Source organism: Dryobates pubescens, chromosome 6, assembly GCF_014839835.1.
Source record: "Dryobates pubescens isolate bDryPub1 chromosome 6, bDryPub1.pri, whole genome shotgun sequence".
NCBI classification, from domain to species: Eukaryota; Metazoa; Chordata; class Aves; order Piciformes; family Picidae; genus Dryobates; species Dryobates pubescens.
In genome coordinates, this window is record NC_071617.1 from 21870104 (window position 1) to 21889184 (window position 19081).

Here is a 19081-nt window from a genome sequence, read left to right on the forward strand (position 1 = left end):
GAAAACAAGAACACATATTGCAGTGGGAGGTGACAGTAAACAGAAACCCTCTCACTCCTCACAGAGAGGTTTTTATTAAGGATTGCTAACATTAAAGCTCCTTTTAACTTGGTTTTAAATACTTCATTCTCTTGGCATCTTCTTCAAAAGCACAGTTACAAACCCAAAAATGCACAGGAAAAGGAAAGTGATTTACATTTGTAACTGTCCCTTCACCTCACCTATCTCCTTCTGGCTGCATTTGGGTCTAGTCATAGAAAGTTATTTTTTAAGCAGGTTTAATGTGCAGAGAATGTAAAATCAGTGATGTTCCTCAAAAACAGCTACCAGACTCCTTGGTATATACACACCCCAAGTGTTCAAAAGGACAGAAAAAAGTGCTCAGAGGGAAAAAAAAAGACAACCCTCCCTTGACCTTATAAAACAAATTACTAAGAGAGATTGAGAGAAGAAGCAAATTCCAAAACAGGTTTCATTAATAGTGGTTGGATCTGAAATCCTGAAACACCAATACAATCTAAAATTAATTTAATCTAAGGGGAAAAAAAAGATACCATATTCCCCACTCCTCCTTTCTCACTTCCTGTGCCTTCACTTACTTTCTTTCAGTGTCAGGTGTTGATGCAGTGCTGCTGAGACCAAGCGACTCCTGCAAGAGAAGACACATAGCAGTGAGAGCAGACGTAAGAGCAACCTTTGCCCAATTTATGCAGAATATCAAATTAAAGAATAAACAAACAAAAATGGGTGATCAAAAAGTGCTTACCTCAATTTGAGATCGCAGCTGTAGTGATGTGGGGCTGGCATCAGGTTTCTCCTAAAACAGAACAAAGGATAGGTTAATAAAATACCACACACTGGAAAGAAAAAATCTGAAGGAGAGAAAAAAAAGAAGAACAACCAGGGCAACAGAACCTAGGACTACATCAACATTATTCAGACAGCAAATATTAACCTCTTCAGAAGAAATCTTTCAGGATAAATTCTGAAGTACTTCAGAAAACAGCTAATTCCATCCTTATTAATGGAGGTTACAGATGAAGGTAAAAGAGCCAGACAGAAGTGATTAAAAAAAATAAAAACAGAAAGAGGAATGTCTTATTTTCACTAGATCATCACAAGTGCCATTTCCCCAAATTTACCTTCCAGAAGAACCTACCCAGAAAACATGGCAGTAGAAGGGCATTCTTTGAGCTAAAAATACTGAGAAGATTTCAATCATTTCAGCACAGCCAGTTTCTCACACACAGATTTGTCAACAGGATGGAGTACAAATCACCTTCCTTCAAACACTTAGGATATAACCATCTACTCAGTCATCCAGTCTCCCTTTGCAGTCAATGGAGAGACAGTAACTCAATGGGTTTCAGATGCCTCAAGTCAGATGAAGCAGGTCCCACTGGTGGTATCTAATTTAAGACTGCAAGCCAGCTGCCTAAAAAGTACATAGTATTAACAAGTCTGCCTGAAGTCAGTGGGAAACCTACCATTAGAATGGGGGAAGAAATTATCGTTGTCAGTACTGAAAACTACGCTTTACTGGACGTGTGAAGCCAGTCCTACTCCTTAGCAAAGTTACTATAACGCGAGTACTGTTACTGAAAGGCAATTACAGCTGAGTAAGCAACCACAATGGTATTTAAGCCCAAAAGAAAATCCAATAACAAACAAACAAAAATGCAAAAAAACCCAACCCAAACCACCAGCAAAAAACCCCAAAAAAAAAAAGGCTGTGAGGATGTGGAATTATTTCTTGATACCACAGGTCTTTTTGTTCACACATTCCCCAATCTACAGGTGAGTCTCTTATCACTGTGAAATTGTGCTTCCTATGCCCTTTGTTTACAAAAAACTGACAAAATGTTAAGATTTAATGCAAAAAAGAAACCCAGACAATTTTCTAGAAATGCAGCCTTTTAATACTAATCAGGGAATTACCACTGATTGCCACAAAGCAGTGTTGGATTAGGCTGCCCAGAAAGTACTGTGTCCAGTTCTGGGCCCCTCAGTTTAAGAAGGACAACGAGACACTTGAACGTGTCCAGAGAAGGGCAACAAGGCCTTGAGCACAAGCCCTATGAGGAGAGGCTGAGGGAGCTGGGATTGTTTAGCCTGGAGAAGAGAAGGCTCAGGGGTGACCTCATTGCCCTCTACAACTACCTGAAAGGTGGTTGTAGCCAGGAAGGGGTTGGTCTCTTCTCCCAGCACCAGAACAAGGAGACACAGTCTCAAGCTGTGCCAGGGGAGGTTTAGACTCGAGGTGAGGAGAAAGTTCTTCACCGAGTGAGTCGTTCATCATTGGAATGTGCTGCCCAGGGAGGTGGTGGAGTCACCGTCCCTGGAGGTGTTCAAGAGGAGATTTGATGTGGCACTTGGTGCCATGGTCTACTCGTGAGGTCTGTGGTGACAGGTTGGACTCGATGATCCTTGGGGGTCTCTTCCAACCTTAGTTATACTGTGATACTGTGATCTAGATTAGAGAGGAGCTTCTGTGCAATCAACAGAACTGAGCCACAGCAGCCAGGACACAGGCCAGCTCACAACTATGTGCATGCCAGTAAATAGGCTGACACACGGTCAGTGCCCAGCTGAGGATTTTGCCTGACTATGCATGGTCTACATATCTACTTTTGCTGATTTTATAGCACAAAAAGGGAAACAAGAAGAAGTTGGCATGAAAAGGCAACCCCATTCACTTAATGACAAATCCAGCAGGACTCCTCTAGTCAAGCAGAAGCTAAACTGAGCCCAGGGAAATTCCACAGATGCTCACAGATCAGGAAAGTTAAATTAGCTACTTGGCACCAGGAATCCCTCTTTTTCCCCCATTAGCTCCGTCAAATCAGAATTTGAGTATGTTTTGCATCTGAAAAAGACTGCAGTCACATTGCTGCAAATCTTCCTCGGGCACTCTCTCAACTCACCTAGCAGTCCACAAGGAGGGAAGGAAAGACAAGCCCCATTCATGTGCTCGTTAGAGCACAGACTGCTGCACAGATGAAAAAACAGGAGCATTTTATCAGCTATCCCATCTTAAAGTTTCAGTATGCCAGCCAGTAGAATCCACTGTGGCCCCACCATGCCTTTAGATTCCAACTTCCCCATCATTTGTCTGTTCCCTTAGCTGCCTTTTCTTTTCTTTTCTTTTCTTTTCTTTTCTTTTCTTTTCTTTTCTTTTCTTTTCTTTTCTTTAACTATCATTTACAAGATGCTGTCTAGGTTCCCAAGGCTTTATAGAAGTCTTTTGCTTGAGCACTTGCTTGTAAAGTTCTAGTCCAAGATTGAAATTAGACGGAAAGTTACTACTTCCAGCCTAAAACTATTCAGCTGCATAGTCAGCCACATTCTGTGCAATAAAATCCTAAAAAAGCTAACCATATTTGCTTTCTTTTTTCTCCCTGATTTAACTTCAAGCCCACCCTGTTAGAACAGGAACAGTTTTATAGGATAAAGACAACTGTGGAAGGCAGAAGCAAGGACAACTCTCCTTCTCCTCCTTTAAAGCTGTACTTTGCAATGCTGAAATGCAAAATACCTGACAGTCTTGTACTGCTGTGATGAATATTCCTACTTGCCTTTCTAGCAGAAGGATATTTTTCTTATTGCTATTTAGACAAAAGACTAAAGGTAAATGTTGAGGAAATACTATTCTTGACTGAACTTCAGGCATAGATCTGTGTTACAGATCACAGAACTTTTATCAGCCCTGAGAAACTCTATTTATTTAAAATCCATTAAACCTCACGTTAAATCTCACATTAAAAACCACAGGTCGTTGACTTTAATCTGCTGGGATCAGGGGCATTTTTATACCAAAGGCTAATTCAGGAAGGCTGAGCAAATGTACTGCTGGCATGTTCTCAAGTACACTATAACATCTACAAGAAAGCTGGGGAGGGACTTCTCAGGATCTCAGGTAGTGATAGGACTAGGGGGAATGGCATGAAGCTGGAGGTGGGGAGATACAGGCTGGACATGAGGAGGAAGTTCTCCACCATGAGAGTGGTGAAGCCCTGGAATGGGTTGTCCAGGGAGGTGGTTGAGGCCCTGTCCCTGGAGGTGTTTAAGACCAGGCTGGATGAGGCTCTGGCCAGCCTGATCTAGTGTGGGGTGCCCTGCCCATGGCAGGGCTTTGGAACTAGATGATCCTTGTGGTCCCTTCCAACCCTGACTGATACTATGACACTATCTTTTAAAAAAATATTTTCAAAGACCAGTTTTATGAAAGTACATCTCTCACCCTTCTGAAACAAACCTTAAAAATTAAATAGAGGAGAGCTTGGGTTTATAGATACAGTGGTTGCAATGACAGACCTCCCTAGCCTGCATTTCCAGGACTCTGGTCTAGACAAAGCAAGCATCAGAGCAATAGGTATTTCTGTCCTCACAGCCTGCTCCCCTACATAACTGTCCTCCATGTGTGCCCAAAAAGCCTGTCTGAGGTGTACCAGACCTTCCTGCCACTTATGCACCATCCAGAGTTGGTGCAAGACACACAACTATCTGAGAAAGTACGCAATCAAGTGCAGACTCCTTAAGCTATGTGATTACATCCAGTGTTTCCCAAAAGCATCTGAGTTATTTGCATGATTTCCAGATTTAAAAGGCCCTGCCTATGTCTCCTATCCTATATCCATGCACTAGCAGAGCATAGTGGCACACATTCAATGCAGCTTTAAAACCCAACAATTAAAATCTGAAGTCTGGAGAAATGCAGATATTCATAAATTGTACCCAACCCCCAGGGAACACAGAAGAGGGAGGGCAAACAGCAGTTTAGCACCAGCTTGTCCAGCTCCCTTCAAGGGCCAAGGTTAGTGCAGCGCAGAATCTCAAATACTGACAGTAAAGCCAGAGGGAGCTGTTAAAAATTAATAATGCTATTATGCTATAGAGTAAAGCCCACTGCATCATCATGGCCACCCTAAACCAACTGCAACTTACAGAAACGTTTTGTTCCCCCAGCTTTAATGGCATATTCTTAGCAATCTTACTGACCTTCCTTTCTCTTCCTTCACCCCAAGCTGACGCCATCAAGGGGATGACTGTGGGATAAGGCCCTGGCTGACACTGTGATCCAGCAGCCGGAGGAAGTGAAGGGCAGCAGGCACCACGCTGCCCAGTTACTGTCTGTTATTACCAACCCTTTTGTACTATGGGCACTGCAGAAAGCAACTGTGGAGCCGAAGATAAGGTTGGGAGATCTGAGGTGGAAGTGTGAATTGGCAAAGTGCTTTCTACAAACCTCTCATTCTGAAAGCTTAACAAGCAGGATTTGTGGCTTAAGCTTCAAGCATGAAGTTGTTTGCCTCAGGGCTGAAGAAAGAAGGCTGAAGAAAGCCTCCTTCACAGATAGTTTTTCTGCTTCCTTTGTACACTGTGTGATTTATGTGATCATTTGGACATTTTCTATTCAAATGATTGCAGGCTTCTAAATGTTGTGATTTTGGTTTTATAGAGCAAGTGAGTTTCCAGTGTTACAGATTAGTAGAAATCCCATTTTGAGTCTCAAACCACCTCTGGACCATCCCTTTAGCAGAAGCTCCATTACTCTCGCATGTTAGAGCCAGAGCTGATATATGCTAAATGATAACATCCAGCAGCAGCAAAGACACTGTGGGTCAAGGAAATGAGCTATGTGGGAAGAATTTTTTTTAAAAAAGTAATATTTCAAATGTGAAATAACAGCCCAAGTGTCTCATGCAGCAGTGCAGACATCGGTAAATAACTTAAATCCTGATGAAATCCTCGTTCAGAGAAAAGATGCTGCTACAGCACTCATGCTCTTGCTTTTAATATCAATATGCCTCTTCTCTTGATGCAAATGTTGGAATCTATCACACAGAATGTATCATGGAGGGAAGCATCTGACACTTACCCTTTTGCCCACAATAAAAACAGAAGGCTTTTTTGGTCCATCCCAAATACATTGCATTCAACACTAACACTGGAAGCCACAGGGGATGACAAACATTCCATGATTATTTTGAAAAATATAATTAATTAGCAATTATTGAAGAAAATGCACCTCTTGTGTAGCCCTGTAACAATGAAAAGCAAGGCCATACTAACTCATAAATCCAGTTTTAACCAATGGAGGCTGAATGCAGTGAATTCACTGTGCAAAGACAAAAAATCAACAGCAATAGGTGCCAGAGAAAGGAAAGTCAATATGGGAACAGTATCACAGTATCACTAAGGTTGGAAGAGACCTCAAAGATCATCGAGTCCAACCTGTCACCACAGACCTCATGACTAGACCATGGCACCAAATGTGATGTCCAATCCCCTCTTGAACACCTCCAGGGAGGAACACAGCATTCTGCAGCAGGGAAATCAAATACCTTCTGATCAGTTTTGGCATCCTGGCCTGCATCAGAAATAGTGTGGCCAGCAGGAGCAAGGAAGTCATTCTGTCCCTGTACTTAGCATTGGTTAGGCCACACCTTGAGTACTGTGCCCAGTTCTGGGCCCCTCAATTTAAGAAGGACATTGAGATGCTGGAACGTGTCCAGAGAAGGGCAACGAGGTTGATGAGAGGTCCTGAGCACAAGCCCTACGGGGAGAGGCTGAGGGAGCTGGGATTGTTTAGCCTGGAGAAGAGAAGGCTCAGGGGAGACCTTACTGCTTTCTTCAACTACCTGAAAGGAGATTGTAGCTAGGTGGGGGTTGGTCTCTTCTCTCAGGCAACCAGCACCAGAAGACACAGTCTCAAGCTGCACCAGGGGAAGTTTAGGCTCAAGAAGAAGAGAAAGTTCTTCACAGAAAGAGTAATTGGCCATTGGAATGGGCTGCCCAGGGAGGTGCTGGAGTCACCCTCGCTGGAGGTGTTCAAAAAAGGGTTGGATGTGACACTTGAAGCCATGGTTTAGTTTTCATGAGGTGTTACATAATAGGCTGGACTTGATGAGCTCTGAGATCTCTTCCAACCTTATTGACTCTATGATCTCTTTGATAAAAACACATTAATATGTGATTGCAACTCAGCAGGTATTTGGTGTATTTTATAACCATTGCCCAAATGTTACAGTAGTAAAGTGCCCTTTTGTTGGCACAACCACATCTATACTAGAACTCCTGCTTGCATAAAGAGGATGAGTAAGACCGTTCATCTTTGCCTAAAACTCCATAGGTCTGTCAGCATCAACAGGTGAGGCCAGAAAACATTTGTGAGGAAAAGTAATGATGGAAAACATAGCAAAAGACATGTGTCTTCAGGGAGAACTTTAAGTGAGGGTGTTTGTAGCACCATCAAGAGCTGTAATGCTTCAGAAAGATGAAAAAAAACCAAACAACCGCATCAAGAATGGTTAAACGTGAAGCTAGAAAGGGCTCAGGAAATGATGTGTGTGAGGGAGGCACAAGGCAAAGCCCAAACGAACACTGGGAGCCCTTATTGTGTAGAAGCTGACAAGGGGCCTGGGGAAGAGTTCCTCCAAGGGGAGGGTTTTGGCCTGTGGGAAAATAACACAAGGGAGAAATTAAATTAATTAAACTAATAAAAACATTGATTGTTACAGTGTACTTTGAGGTAGAAACAGGCTGGTTAGCCAAGTACAGGCCCCTCACCAAGCTGTTGGCCCTGCAGCATGGGTGGCTAGGGCTGCATGCACGTACTTGAGCCTCAGCCACCACCTGACACAATACTCTCAAATAATCAGGACGTCAGCACCTCTGTGAACAGTGTGTCCCCTGCCACCATCCTGCGCTTTGCTTTCCTGTAATTTCAAGGCCAGGAGTTTAGTGTGGTTTTGAAGTGAAACACTCAGAGTATCACCAATAAGACAACAATAATCACAAGCAGCTCCTTGCCCTGTGGCAGAGCAGGCCAAATTTCTTTGTAGGTATCAATGGTTCTGATAAAATTTAGGATACCCATTCCTCAGGGTCTGTGATGTTCTCTGTTTCCCTCTGTGAAACACTTCCCAGATCTTACCAGGTTTTCATTTTCATTTACACAAAGCTGTACTACGTTAGTATCAAGCTTATTTGCCATTCTCTTAATTTCTCTAGACTACTTCCAAGAAAAGTAGCGAGAAGAGCATGCTCAGACTAAGACCAATGCCTCTAGAAATGTTCTACAGCAGTGCTATAAACCCTTTCATATGTAGCATGGAAATGTAGGCTAACACAAATCTGCTGTATATAGTATTTGTGTTGATAACTGTATTTGTGCACCGACACACCAATATTTGTGCCTCCAGCACACAAAATTTTAGATGACCTATTCTGCAAATGAATGAAAACTTTTGCACTGAATCAACCAATACACTCAGAGCTAAGGGAATTGTTTGTTACTGTAATACTGTTGATTTTCTCCAAGTATACTCCCTTCCATATCATTGTTTATTGCACTTGCTAACATTTGCAAACTCTGCACTGTTTTCACTTTACATTGTAAGAAACAGTAAGTTGCCAATTAATTATTCAGAAGTTCTGTAGCAGAAAACACAAATTACAGTTGACTTTTGAGTTACTAAAGCCTCAAAAATTCAGGTGAAATTCAGGAGTAGGTAAATCAGAAGAAAACAATCGTCATTAAGGAATCCACAACAGCTTTTTCTGTTATTACCACAGATGCATAGGGGATCAGCAATGAAGTCTCTCACCTCAGGGGTGAAATAATAGTTTGCATTAATTTAATTGTGGGAAAGCATTGATTTGCCTTACTTTGTTAAAAAGGAAACAGATTGGGGGAAAATTACAAAGGTTATCTAGTGGAAAGCAAAGGATATTTAAGTTTAAACTCTCCCCCTCCCTCCCTCTGTTTTTTTCCCAATTTTTGGTAAGCCAATGACTTGTAGTGATTTTGTGTCAGAAACTTCCATCATTACAGTTACTGTAAAGGGCAGCTTGGCTGCTGAAAAATAGACAGTTCTCTCAACTTCTTTCTGTTGCATTTGTTAGCTGTGGGCAAAACCAAAATTCAGAACTCAACAGCACAGTGGAAAAAAGCACCAATTCAGAAGAAATGCTGCACCACCCTTGTTTACAACTTCTACCCTTTTGGCTGCCCATTTCTGCTACCAGGCCCCGCTGTTCAGAGCTCATAACCTCTGAGTTTCACAAGTCTCTGGGAAAATCTACACATTTATCAAAATTTTCAATTTTAAAAGGTCTGTATGTATAGAGGTGTATGTATTCTATGTTCTGGACTAAAAGCCTTTATTTAATTCAAGAAAATCTACCAGATTTAAGACTTTCTCAAACCCAGCACAGAATTATGGCATGTTTTGGGGCAATACTGCAAAGGAAATTGATTTTTCTTTTTAATTTTTAGAGAATTAAAACAAAAACCAAAACCAAACCACACAAACAAAAACCCCCAAAACCAAAAAACCCCAAACTCAAACTAACAAAACCAAACAAAAACCCCAAAACAACCAAAACACAACAAGAAAAAGGCAGCAGAAAAATGTAACAGAAAGTTGATTCTTTCTTTCCAATTGCAGTAAAACTGCATCTCTTTTTTCCCTCTTTCAGAGGTAAGCTGAAAGATCAACACCAGAGACATCTTGCACTCAGGTCCTCATCATCAGAAAGACTTGCACCTGTCAAACCATCCACTCTCAGTGTTTTAGTCTCTGTAGGCTTTTTCTGCTGATCTGCACTTTCAGTTTAATGTTTTTAATCTCGTTTTGGTCTCCCTTTGTGACTCCTACATTCATTATTTTATGAGAAGATTCAAGTCGGGAAGCTGTAGCAACATGAGGTACGTTGCATATTTCATGACTTACAAACATGGGAGTATGGTGGGGTCTGACCCTCATTTCAGTCTCTTTGATGGCAGAAACAGCAGGAATACACATGAGAAAAGGTTTTGAAAAACCTTTCTGCTGGACAAACTTGTGTTAGCATGTGAGGAACTGACTATTGACTAATATTTTTTACAACAATAAAACCATTCTGAAGAACTAGTTTCCTTCAGGATCCTTTTTAAGAAGGCACACTTGGAGGGAAAGGAGGAAAAAAAGGAGGGGAAAAAAATGGTCACACTGGCAAAAGTTTTAACACTAAAAGAAAAAAAAAAAAGAAAAGAAAAAGAAGAATGAATACTTAACTTGAAATCATTCTGGCTTTGTTTACTACGTGGGTACCTGAAACTGAACACCTGAAAATTAAGATGGATAATATGAATTCATTCCCTAGAGCTAGGCTCTCAACCCGCATAAATGCATTCCAGGAATGTGAGGGGGTGAGGGAAGAGACACAAAGGCAGATAGTTGGATGCTAACTTCAAAGTCTCCTAGAAAGTGAAGGAGAAGTTAATTTCTTGAATAAGAGAACTGAAGATAAGTTAACCATATTAATTCAAAAAGGGATTAGCCCACAAATTGCTAGCCTGTATTTATAGATGCTCCCTGCTATAAACTGTCTTTGATAAAGAGACTTTTAAATTAACCATTCTCTTTTTACCTTTGGGCCAGATCCTTACTAATTTAAGTCTTCATCACTGGCCATCACTTGTTATTATCAAACTGAATTTCCAATCAACTCCAATGCATTGCAACATTTTTTGTTAAGCCTAAGACAACATGAAGAGAGAAAATACTGAAGGCCATTATAACATTTGGCACGATTCTGTCTATTTACAATACATGTTTGATAATAAGAAATTGTTGCCTTCTACACCTTCATAATACAAATGTGTATGTGCACAGCTATTGATAGAAATATTCTTAATTTTCTGCTTACATTTAAAATAAGACTGGACTGGAAACTTGGATGCCATAGATAGCGTAGTTAACAGCAACAGTCCCAAATGGTGGTGCAGTAAATGGAAGTCATGCTCTGGGATTACTGCTGCTGCAAGTTTTGCTTGGAGCAGTTAATGGTGCAACAGTGACATCTGACAGCTCCAATACTAATCAGCACAATTGCTGGTAAGGAGTTAAATTAAAGGCTTCAATCACACCAATAACAGCTCCTGCTGTTGGGCCAGGCTCCAGCCCAGCTGCAGAGCTTCAGCCAATTTTTGCAAAGCTCAGCTATTCTGCTCAAAAGACACAAGTGGGCTCCTATCACATGACCAGCAATTGAGATAGAAGGTGGCTTTTGCCCTGGCACACTGGACAGACCACAGGGAAGTGCTTAATACAGATTTCTGTGATTCTAAAAGAGCAACAAATTCAGATTCTGAGGATCCATCAAATAGCTGTAAAACACTCATTCCTTCCTTTGTTCAAAGAAGGAGGCTCAGAGATTATTCCCAGGAGAGGACAGTAAGGACCAGAACCCTCTCCCCAGCCACGGCAGCCTCCTCGTGTGATCAGGCTTGTGTGATCACAGCTGTGTCTAGGTTGGTTTAGACTGGAAATTAGGGGGGAAAAAAATCACAGAAAGAGTGGTCAGATATTGGAATGGGCTGCCCAGGGAGGTGGTTGAGTTACCGACCCTGGATATGTTTAAGGGTTATTGGTTGGACTTAGTGATCCTGAGGGTCTTTCCCACACTGAATGTTTCTGTGATTCCTGGAGCTGAATTCCAATCCCTCCAGTCCAAGGACACTGCACCATTTTCAGGCTAGCGCAGGACAGCAATGCACAATTTTGCTTTGCTCGTGTTTTTAGCACTATGCAGTTATCCCACCACAGGCCATGTAGGGGTCTTTTCCAAACAAAAGGCCAATCGCTGAACGATGAACAAACTTAGTTGCACTGTTACAGTGCTGCTTACAAAGCGCTCAACCTCAGCAAACAGACGTCCTTCAGTGGTAACAAAAGACCTCAGATCTGAGGACACTGCAAAGAAAGCTTCCACTACTGCTCCAAGCAAATCACCTGCAATCACCATCCATAACTATTCACCGGAGAATTAAGTGTCCAGGAAGGCCTTACAGATTATTATCTCATGTAACACTTTCTTCCTGTGCAGTTAGACTACGTACTCACAATTCATATACTCATTCCTTTTTTATTCCTGAAGCAGAAACTACAAAGAGTTTTTTCCCAAGCTCCACTTGGCAACTTTAGCCTTTCTCTGTACCAGACTGTGAGTCACACTTTAAGAAGGACACACAGAACTGGCAATGCAGAAGCAAATGAAACACAAGTAAGTACAGAGAGAAGACTTGCACTCCAAGACACATCCAGTTTTTCAGTGTGTAGGAGTAGCACATACACTTCATCGCAAAACCTATAAAGCTTTGCAGTTTTACACCTTCTTATTTGCCCAAGCCACTCAGCACTATAGTTCCCTATTAAGGAAGTATTTAATTCACAGGTAATCAAATGACAGCATTAAAAATTCTGGTGTGCATTGCTTTGAATTTTTATTATTTTGCTTCCAAGTGTACCTAAAGTGAAACAAGAGCTCTCAGCAACCAATTACTATTTTTGTTTGGAGTTATAGTCAAAGCCCAGCATTTTTGCTAAACAGTGTGCTGATATAGGCTATCCAGCATCACAAGAACTGGCCATCAGTTACAGGGATGTCCTGACCAACCAAGTAAAACTAGTGAATTAAGTGAGTATGCCTCATCTGTACTGAGTCAGGGGAGGTTCACCCCTCCACATGCCTCAACAGAATGGAAGGAGGTCACTTACAACTGTAAAAGGAAGAAATGCCTTTTTAACTCTGGAGGCCAGCTAGAGTGAGCATGCTCCACATTAAGCCCAGTTGATTTCAAAACAATATAAAGGCCATCTTTTACCATCTTGCTGCAGAAACTTTGTGCTTCATCATAAATCCTACCTCATATAGCCAAGCCTTCCCGATCACCTTCAGATGTATACATTGAACAACAATGGCCCAAAGCCAACAAACCAAAAACCCAGAGGATAAACAAAATATTATGGGCAATGAAATAATAAGACTGGAAGCAACAAAGAAAATGTTGACAGCTAGGATGCATGTGTAGAAAGACCAAAGCAGACTGTATACTTCAACCCTTAAGGTAAGAATGTTAAGCCAGAACTCATTCAAGAAACATAAAATAAATGGAATAAAAAATCATTATCAAAATAATTAAAAACCCCAAACAACTGTACAAATCCCTCAAAGATAGTAGCAAAGTTACAAAAGAAGCATAAAACTCACAAACATCTAGTAAATCAGACCTGCAAGTCCAGAGACCCTGTGCCTCGTAACAACATTGCAGTATGAGTGATATCAACTCTCAATTACTATTTAAACCAAATGGCATTCAAAAGCTTTAGATAGCAAAAACCTATTGAAGCCGAATCATTTCAGTTAAAAATTTGCTGCCAAGTACTTTCAGGGCTGCTTTGTCATTGCTGGCAGGCCTAGGGAGCAAGCACACTGCAAACTGCCTGCCTGCAATGAGCCAAGGGTTTGCTGCGGGACAGTGCATGCTGCATCTTGTCTCCTCTTCCTTCCAGCAAATGTAAACTACGTATGCAAACCCCAGTGAACAAATGACCAATCACCCCATCTTTGCAAACATCTTTGTGTAAGTGTTATGATTCAGGTTGCTGGTAGGCCCTCCAACTAAACTAATTTACTGTGGAAAGGAAACCCTGAGCAGAGTAAAATTTAAGCTGTACAAACACCTGCAAGAGTTTCTAAATGCCTGGGTTTTTGCAGCCAAGACTGGCTTGTTTGGGCAGGTGCTGCCACTGTTATGGGAGTGTCCATGGTAGAAATTCCTCTGCAAAACGGTCTTCAGAAGGAAAACTTGCTCTTGGAAACAAGTCTGCTCTAATCACAACGTCAAGAAAGTGTCTTGATGGAGAGCCTCATTTTTTTTCTGCTCAGACGCCCATTAGTATCCTCATGTTTTTTCCAGGTTATGGCCCTAAGAGGGTTTAGTTACAACAGCCTGAAGCTCACATCAGTGCACACACAATGTATTTGAAGTTTTTCCTCTTTAAAATCCAGTTGTAACACAAATTGCTCCTCAATAATACTGTCTTATATACAAGATTATGTGTACTCTGTGAATAAGTGCACGCTGATTAATACAGAATGGGGTTTCAAATATAAAAGATTTTGTTAAAAACAAATGAAACAAAAATAGTACTTTAGTGAATGTAGCTGAAACTACAGGACAATCTCTCCTGTGTGCTACATCAGATTTTCACCAACAGGTCCCACTACACGAATCAGATCAAACATACTGCAATGTATTCAGGGTGCTACTTACTTTCATAAGAAATAATTCTATGGTTTTAGGTACTTGGAATGGCTTTCAAACTAGACCAGAGAGGCACAATTCAGATCAGCAGCATCGAGTTCCCTGTCTTTCTAGTCTGCTCTTCATTTAGCTTAATCTAAGATCATTTTTAAATATGGTTTTTTTTAGTATCATCTTTCAGAGAAATTGAGGGGTTAGGACAACAAAGTATTTAAGCACATGCCTGGCAACAGTATTCATGTGTTTAAAATTTGTCATGTTTTTGCATGTTTTACTGGATGGAGTCCTGATCCCACAGAACAGGATACAAGCAGTAGGAAAGGTTAGTGAAAAACACAGGCTATCTTAATTTTTCATTGCACAGGTCTGCAGATCCTGTAGAAACCGCTGCTTTCATGTTTCACAACACGTAAGATGCAGTTTCTACATAACCAAGCCTTCAGAGGGCAGACAAATCTTTTAAAATGTGGAAAAAGAGTAAATCACTCAGTGTCCAAGCATATCCAGATTGTCAGTTTATGGGATCACATGAGGGAAAAAGACAAGAGGGTGGAAAACAGTCAGCACTAGGAACAAGCAGGGGCTTCAGCAATAACAGGTAGATTCTCTGAATCTAGTTTCATTATTCATCATTCCTCTTAAATATACACAAATCTTCACACCTAGGTATACTCCCCATGCACTGAAATTCTGTGAGGGCTCCCACAACTGCTAAATTGCAAATCTGGACATTACATAATTTGTTAAACATCAAAGACCTACTGGTGCTCTGCACTTCTGAAAACAAACTCCAACTCTTGATGAAACCAAATGCCAAAACCAGATTTACTTCTGATTTCAAACAGTATTTCAAGTAGAGAAGAAATAAAACCCTCAAAACCAATCTACTGTTTGCTGTTCACTTTTCCCAAACCCAATGATGACACCAGACCAAATAAGTTATACTTGTATTCATAACTGATTTAAGTTCTTGTGTTTCCCTGTCTTTGACAAGTGTTCAATTGTAGATCATTCCAAAAAGCCATGGCAAATGTCTATACTGAAACAGAGGCCTGCTTTCAAATCACATGTAGTTCACTAATAGTTTAAAATGCAAAAATTTAAGCTTACATAAGGCAAGAGCATTGATTTGACATGATCTTTATCTTAACACATTTTGAAACAATAACTAATATGGCCCCCAGCTGTCAGCTTGAATTAGACACTATTCATTACATAAACTCAAGTAGTAGCCTTTAATATTAACAGTTTTGTTTGCTCACTTCTTCAGTGCTCTTCATATCTAATTGAGGATCAACTTTTAATCACACAGTGTTTCATGTTTCAGAAGGCATGAACTGAATGGATTGTCACAGGTCTTCTGCAGCTGTACCCTCGACAATGCCTTGAAGTACCTGTAAAGATTCAAAATCCTGTCACTGGTGTTTAGGTACTAAAATGCGAGGTTATCTCAGTAGATTGCTCCCACTGCAGTCAGCTATGCAAGATATCTGCTGTAAAAGCTGTTCTTCATGGCCTTTGCCTATTTACTACTAAATTAATCTGTTTTCTTTGCATGTCCTTGGCTTCTCCTGCACTGCCAAATGCTTGTCCTTTATACCATCCCTTTCTGTTACTTCATTGTTAGAGGACAAAAAGAAGACATTCTGCAGTTAAGTGAAAAACAAAAATGTTAGCTGGTCAGAGTGAAAATTATTTGTTTGCTTTAATATCTTGAATATTCTTGGTAAATATCCTTATCATTTTAAACAAGCTTGAAAATAATGAAACTGTTTTGGTTAGTAGTCCCTTGTAAAATAGGAGGAGCTATAGAAAAAAGACCACTGGAATTTTAGAGGCTTGCATGCAAGTCTAATTTGAGCCTTTTTCTTTCTTTCCAACTGCATCTCTCATCTCTCTAATTCTGGGAGTACCACAAGCCACACATTTCGATGTCCTCCACACCAGGAAAAGGGGAAATAAAAGTCTTCAAAGCAGAAAAAAAAAAAAATCTCTTCCATAGGAGGAGATAGATACACAGCAGGCTACTTCAGAAGATAGAGCTCCTTGGGGATAAACAGCTTAAAGCTTATGTAGATTACATGTAGATTACATATGATATTACTTAGATTGCTGTGGTCTTCCAATGGACAGCAAGGCTCCTCACTCGTAACTGCTCCTGCTGCAATAAACTAGCTCACCACAGTGTTGAGCACTCTATGATAGGTTCATTCACCAAATCCACAAAACCAAAACCAAACCAAACCCAAAAAAACTCTTCGCTATTTTCATGTGTTTTGGCTGCACACACTCTGAGAAAACCTCTCTAGGGTCTAGATGAACTTTGGATGTCCCTTACAATCCACACCATTCTATGATCCTATGATTTAGGAGCCTGTAGGTAAGTGGTAGTAGTGTCTGTTGTCTTAAATTGCAAAAATTATTCATGACATGCCTCCTACAATGCCAAAAGACTACACTGAGAATCATTTGTTACAATGCTGAAATGCACATTCCCTAGGGATTGGAAACCAAACCCAAAAAACCCAAATCCACCACAAATGCAACACAGAAACTAAAGCATTTCTCTTCTCACCTCCTGTGAATGGCAGTCCCAAAACAGTAAAAGAGAAATGTAGACACTATAGTCAGCCACTCTTCCAGTTCTGCTACTGGTTTCCTCTATTAACTCAAGGGAGTTACTTAAACTCTTTGTGCCTCAATATATTTGCCTGGAAACAAGAATTGTTACCTACTGTACACTTCATGGCTTTGTAAAAGTGGGATTTTTCGAAGATGCCTAAACGTCTCAGGAAAAGTATATGGAGGTATAAATCACCAGAATTATAGCACACATCCCCTTTCCTTGGTGCCCTATGTTTGCAGCTGATGGCCATCAACACATGCAGTCTCTATTCAAGACCATGGCACACAGCTAGCTGCCCAAAGAGGATTCTGCTACTTCAACCACTCCATTGCCATAAACCATCCTTGAAAACTATTGGCAAGATGACTGAGAAGATAACCACAAAACACTCTGTATCTCCCACTCAGTCCCAGACAAATGTCTCTATATTCTTACAGGGATGTGTCTCTGCCGGTGTATTTTATTAGACAGACTAGATTTTAATTAGTCTCAATCACTAAAAGCAAGGGGCAGCTATCTCTGGAAGTTAAAGAAAGCAGAATGAGACAAGAGAGAGAGAGAAGCTTTTTTTATGACAATCCAATTCACTGAAAAACCATTCTTCTCAATTTGCCCTGCTTTATTAAAACTGTGTGTGCCAAGTTGAGATAACATCTCTAACTGTTATAACTTTGATCTACGCAGCAATTCATTATTTGCTTATTGTCAACTTTGGCTCTGATTGTGGATACACACGAGTAGCACTGCAGACTTCATGGACTGTGACTATACTTTCATCATTCACATAAAACCCCCAACAGAATTATCTAACTTAATTTTCCTCCTCAAACTTCCTTCACTTTTGAAAGACAAAACCAACCAAACAAACCCACAAACAAGTAGTATTTGTGCTTGGAAAGCAGACTTTGAGGAGTATGTGTCAGCAGTTAGCACTGTGCCCCTAATTAAACCAACATATTTATGGTATCCATAAATTCCCTCTGAGGCCATAATGTAATTGTTTCTATATGCTGATTTCACAGTATGTGCAAATGTTTTCATATTGTAAGTACTGCCTTGCTGACTGCTAAAGATAAGGACCTCATCTACCAATGGAATGGAGACTTAGGCTTTGTCTGCCATATATTAATGAGACATGGGAACCATCCACAGAGAGCCTTCTGCTCCTCCAGAAAAATCTCTCCTGATGGCACCTTTTCTAGATTATTTAAAGGCACAGCATTATGAATATTTTCTTCTTCTGACCTAGCATCTCTTAAACAGAATATACTTAATTTTTATTGCAACTCCTTCAAATGCTAATTTATGTTCCTTTGGTGGCTGTTGCTTTCTGCACTTGGAAAGCCATCTGATTGTGAATGATGGTAACCAAGATCAGAGAATGAACACTCAACACGTACAGGCTTAATTTATTTTCTTGCAGTTTTGAGATCTATCTTGGCAAAAGAAAATACAGAAATGGGCCACAGCCAACTGTCAAGAAAATGTGGAAACCAAAAGCAGCAGAACATCCTGCATGCCAAACATCAGTAACATCTGTATGCTGCGTTACTTCTCGGCATCTTTGAAGAGCCATCATTAGTCATTAGTCATATCTGGTCACTGTCCCATCACATTTATGAAAACAGATCATAAAATATTCTGTGAACTAAGAAAGTGGTAGACAAACAAACACCTGGATTAAAAACAGCAGACTTTCCCCCATCATAAGACATGCTCAGGATATTGTTTTTGACGCAATTAAAAACCAAATCGGTATTTTAAGATGCAATTCCATAAATCAACAGAATGCCAACATTGGGAAGCAAGTTACATGAATAACTTTGTTTCACAAAGCAATTATATAATGGCAAATCTATGTAATGTAGCTTGTAATATACCTTGTCATCAGGCACAGGAGAAAGGCAACTGTATTTAGTCTGCAAAAGCCTCACACAAAATACCTACAAAATAGTAGGCATTAACATTACATGAAATTGAGGGGGAAAAAGCCAAACCCACACTTAATTTTAGAGCTCATTTCTACTGAAAGGATGGTTGGATAGCAGTTTTGATACAGACTAAGCTGACCTCTTGTTTTTAATTTACTATAGCAAGCAATAAATGAGGCCTTCAGGGTTCAAGATCAAGTAATTAATTACTAAATTTATGGAAGGCTCCCCTATAGAAATCAATAAATAGTGGCTAAAAAAGGCATTACGAATAAACCAGCTTCATAATACTGGTAACTCTACTTGAAAGGATGGCAAAAAATGTCTGCATAATAAGTATAAAACAAATCAATCTATGGAATATCATTTGCATTGAATAATCTATTTAACATTCTGCACATGACCTCAGTGTTGAGACAGGTTAAGTTT

The 19081-nt window shown here is 40.3% G+C and overlaps 1 protein-coding gene across 4 annotated transcripts in view; it reads right to left on the bottom strand.

Moving 5' to 3' along the window:
- The window catches only part of LOC104300880 (SAM and SH3 domain-containing protein 1), a 596399-nt gene that overhangs the window by 64127 nt on the left and 513191 nt on the right, over positions 1-19081 (bottom strand). For all 4 annotated transcript variants that reach the window (XM_054162726.1, XM_054162727.1, XM_054162729.1 and 1 more), the window contains 2 exons: positions 767-817; positions 600-649 (listed from right to left, as the gene is read on the bottom strand). In XM_054162726.1, the coding sequence (XP_054018701.1) occupies positions 600-649; positions 767-817 (101 nt within the window). The remainder of the gene's footprint in view (positions 1-599; positions 650-766; positions 818-19081) is intronic.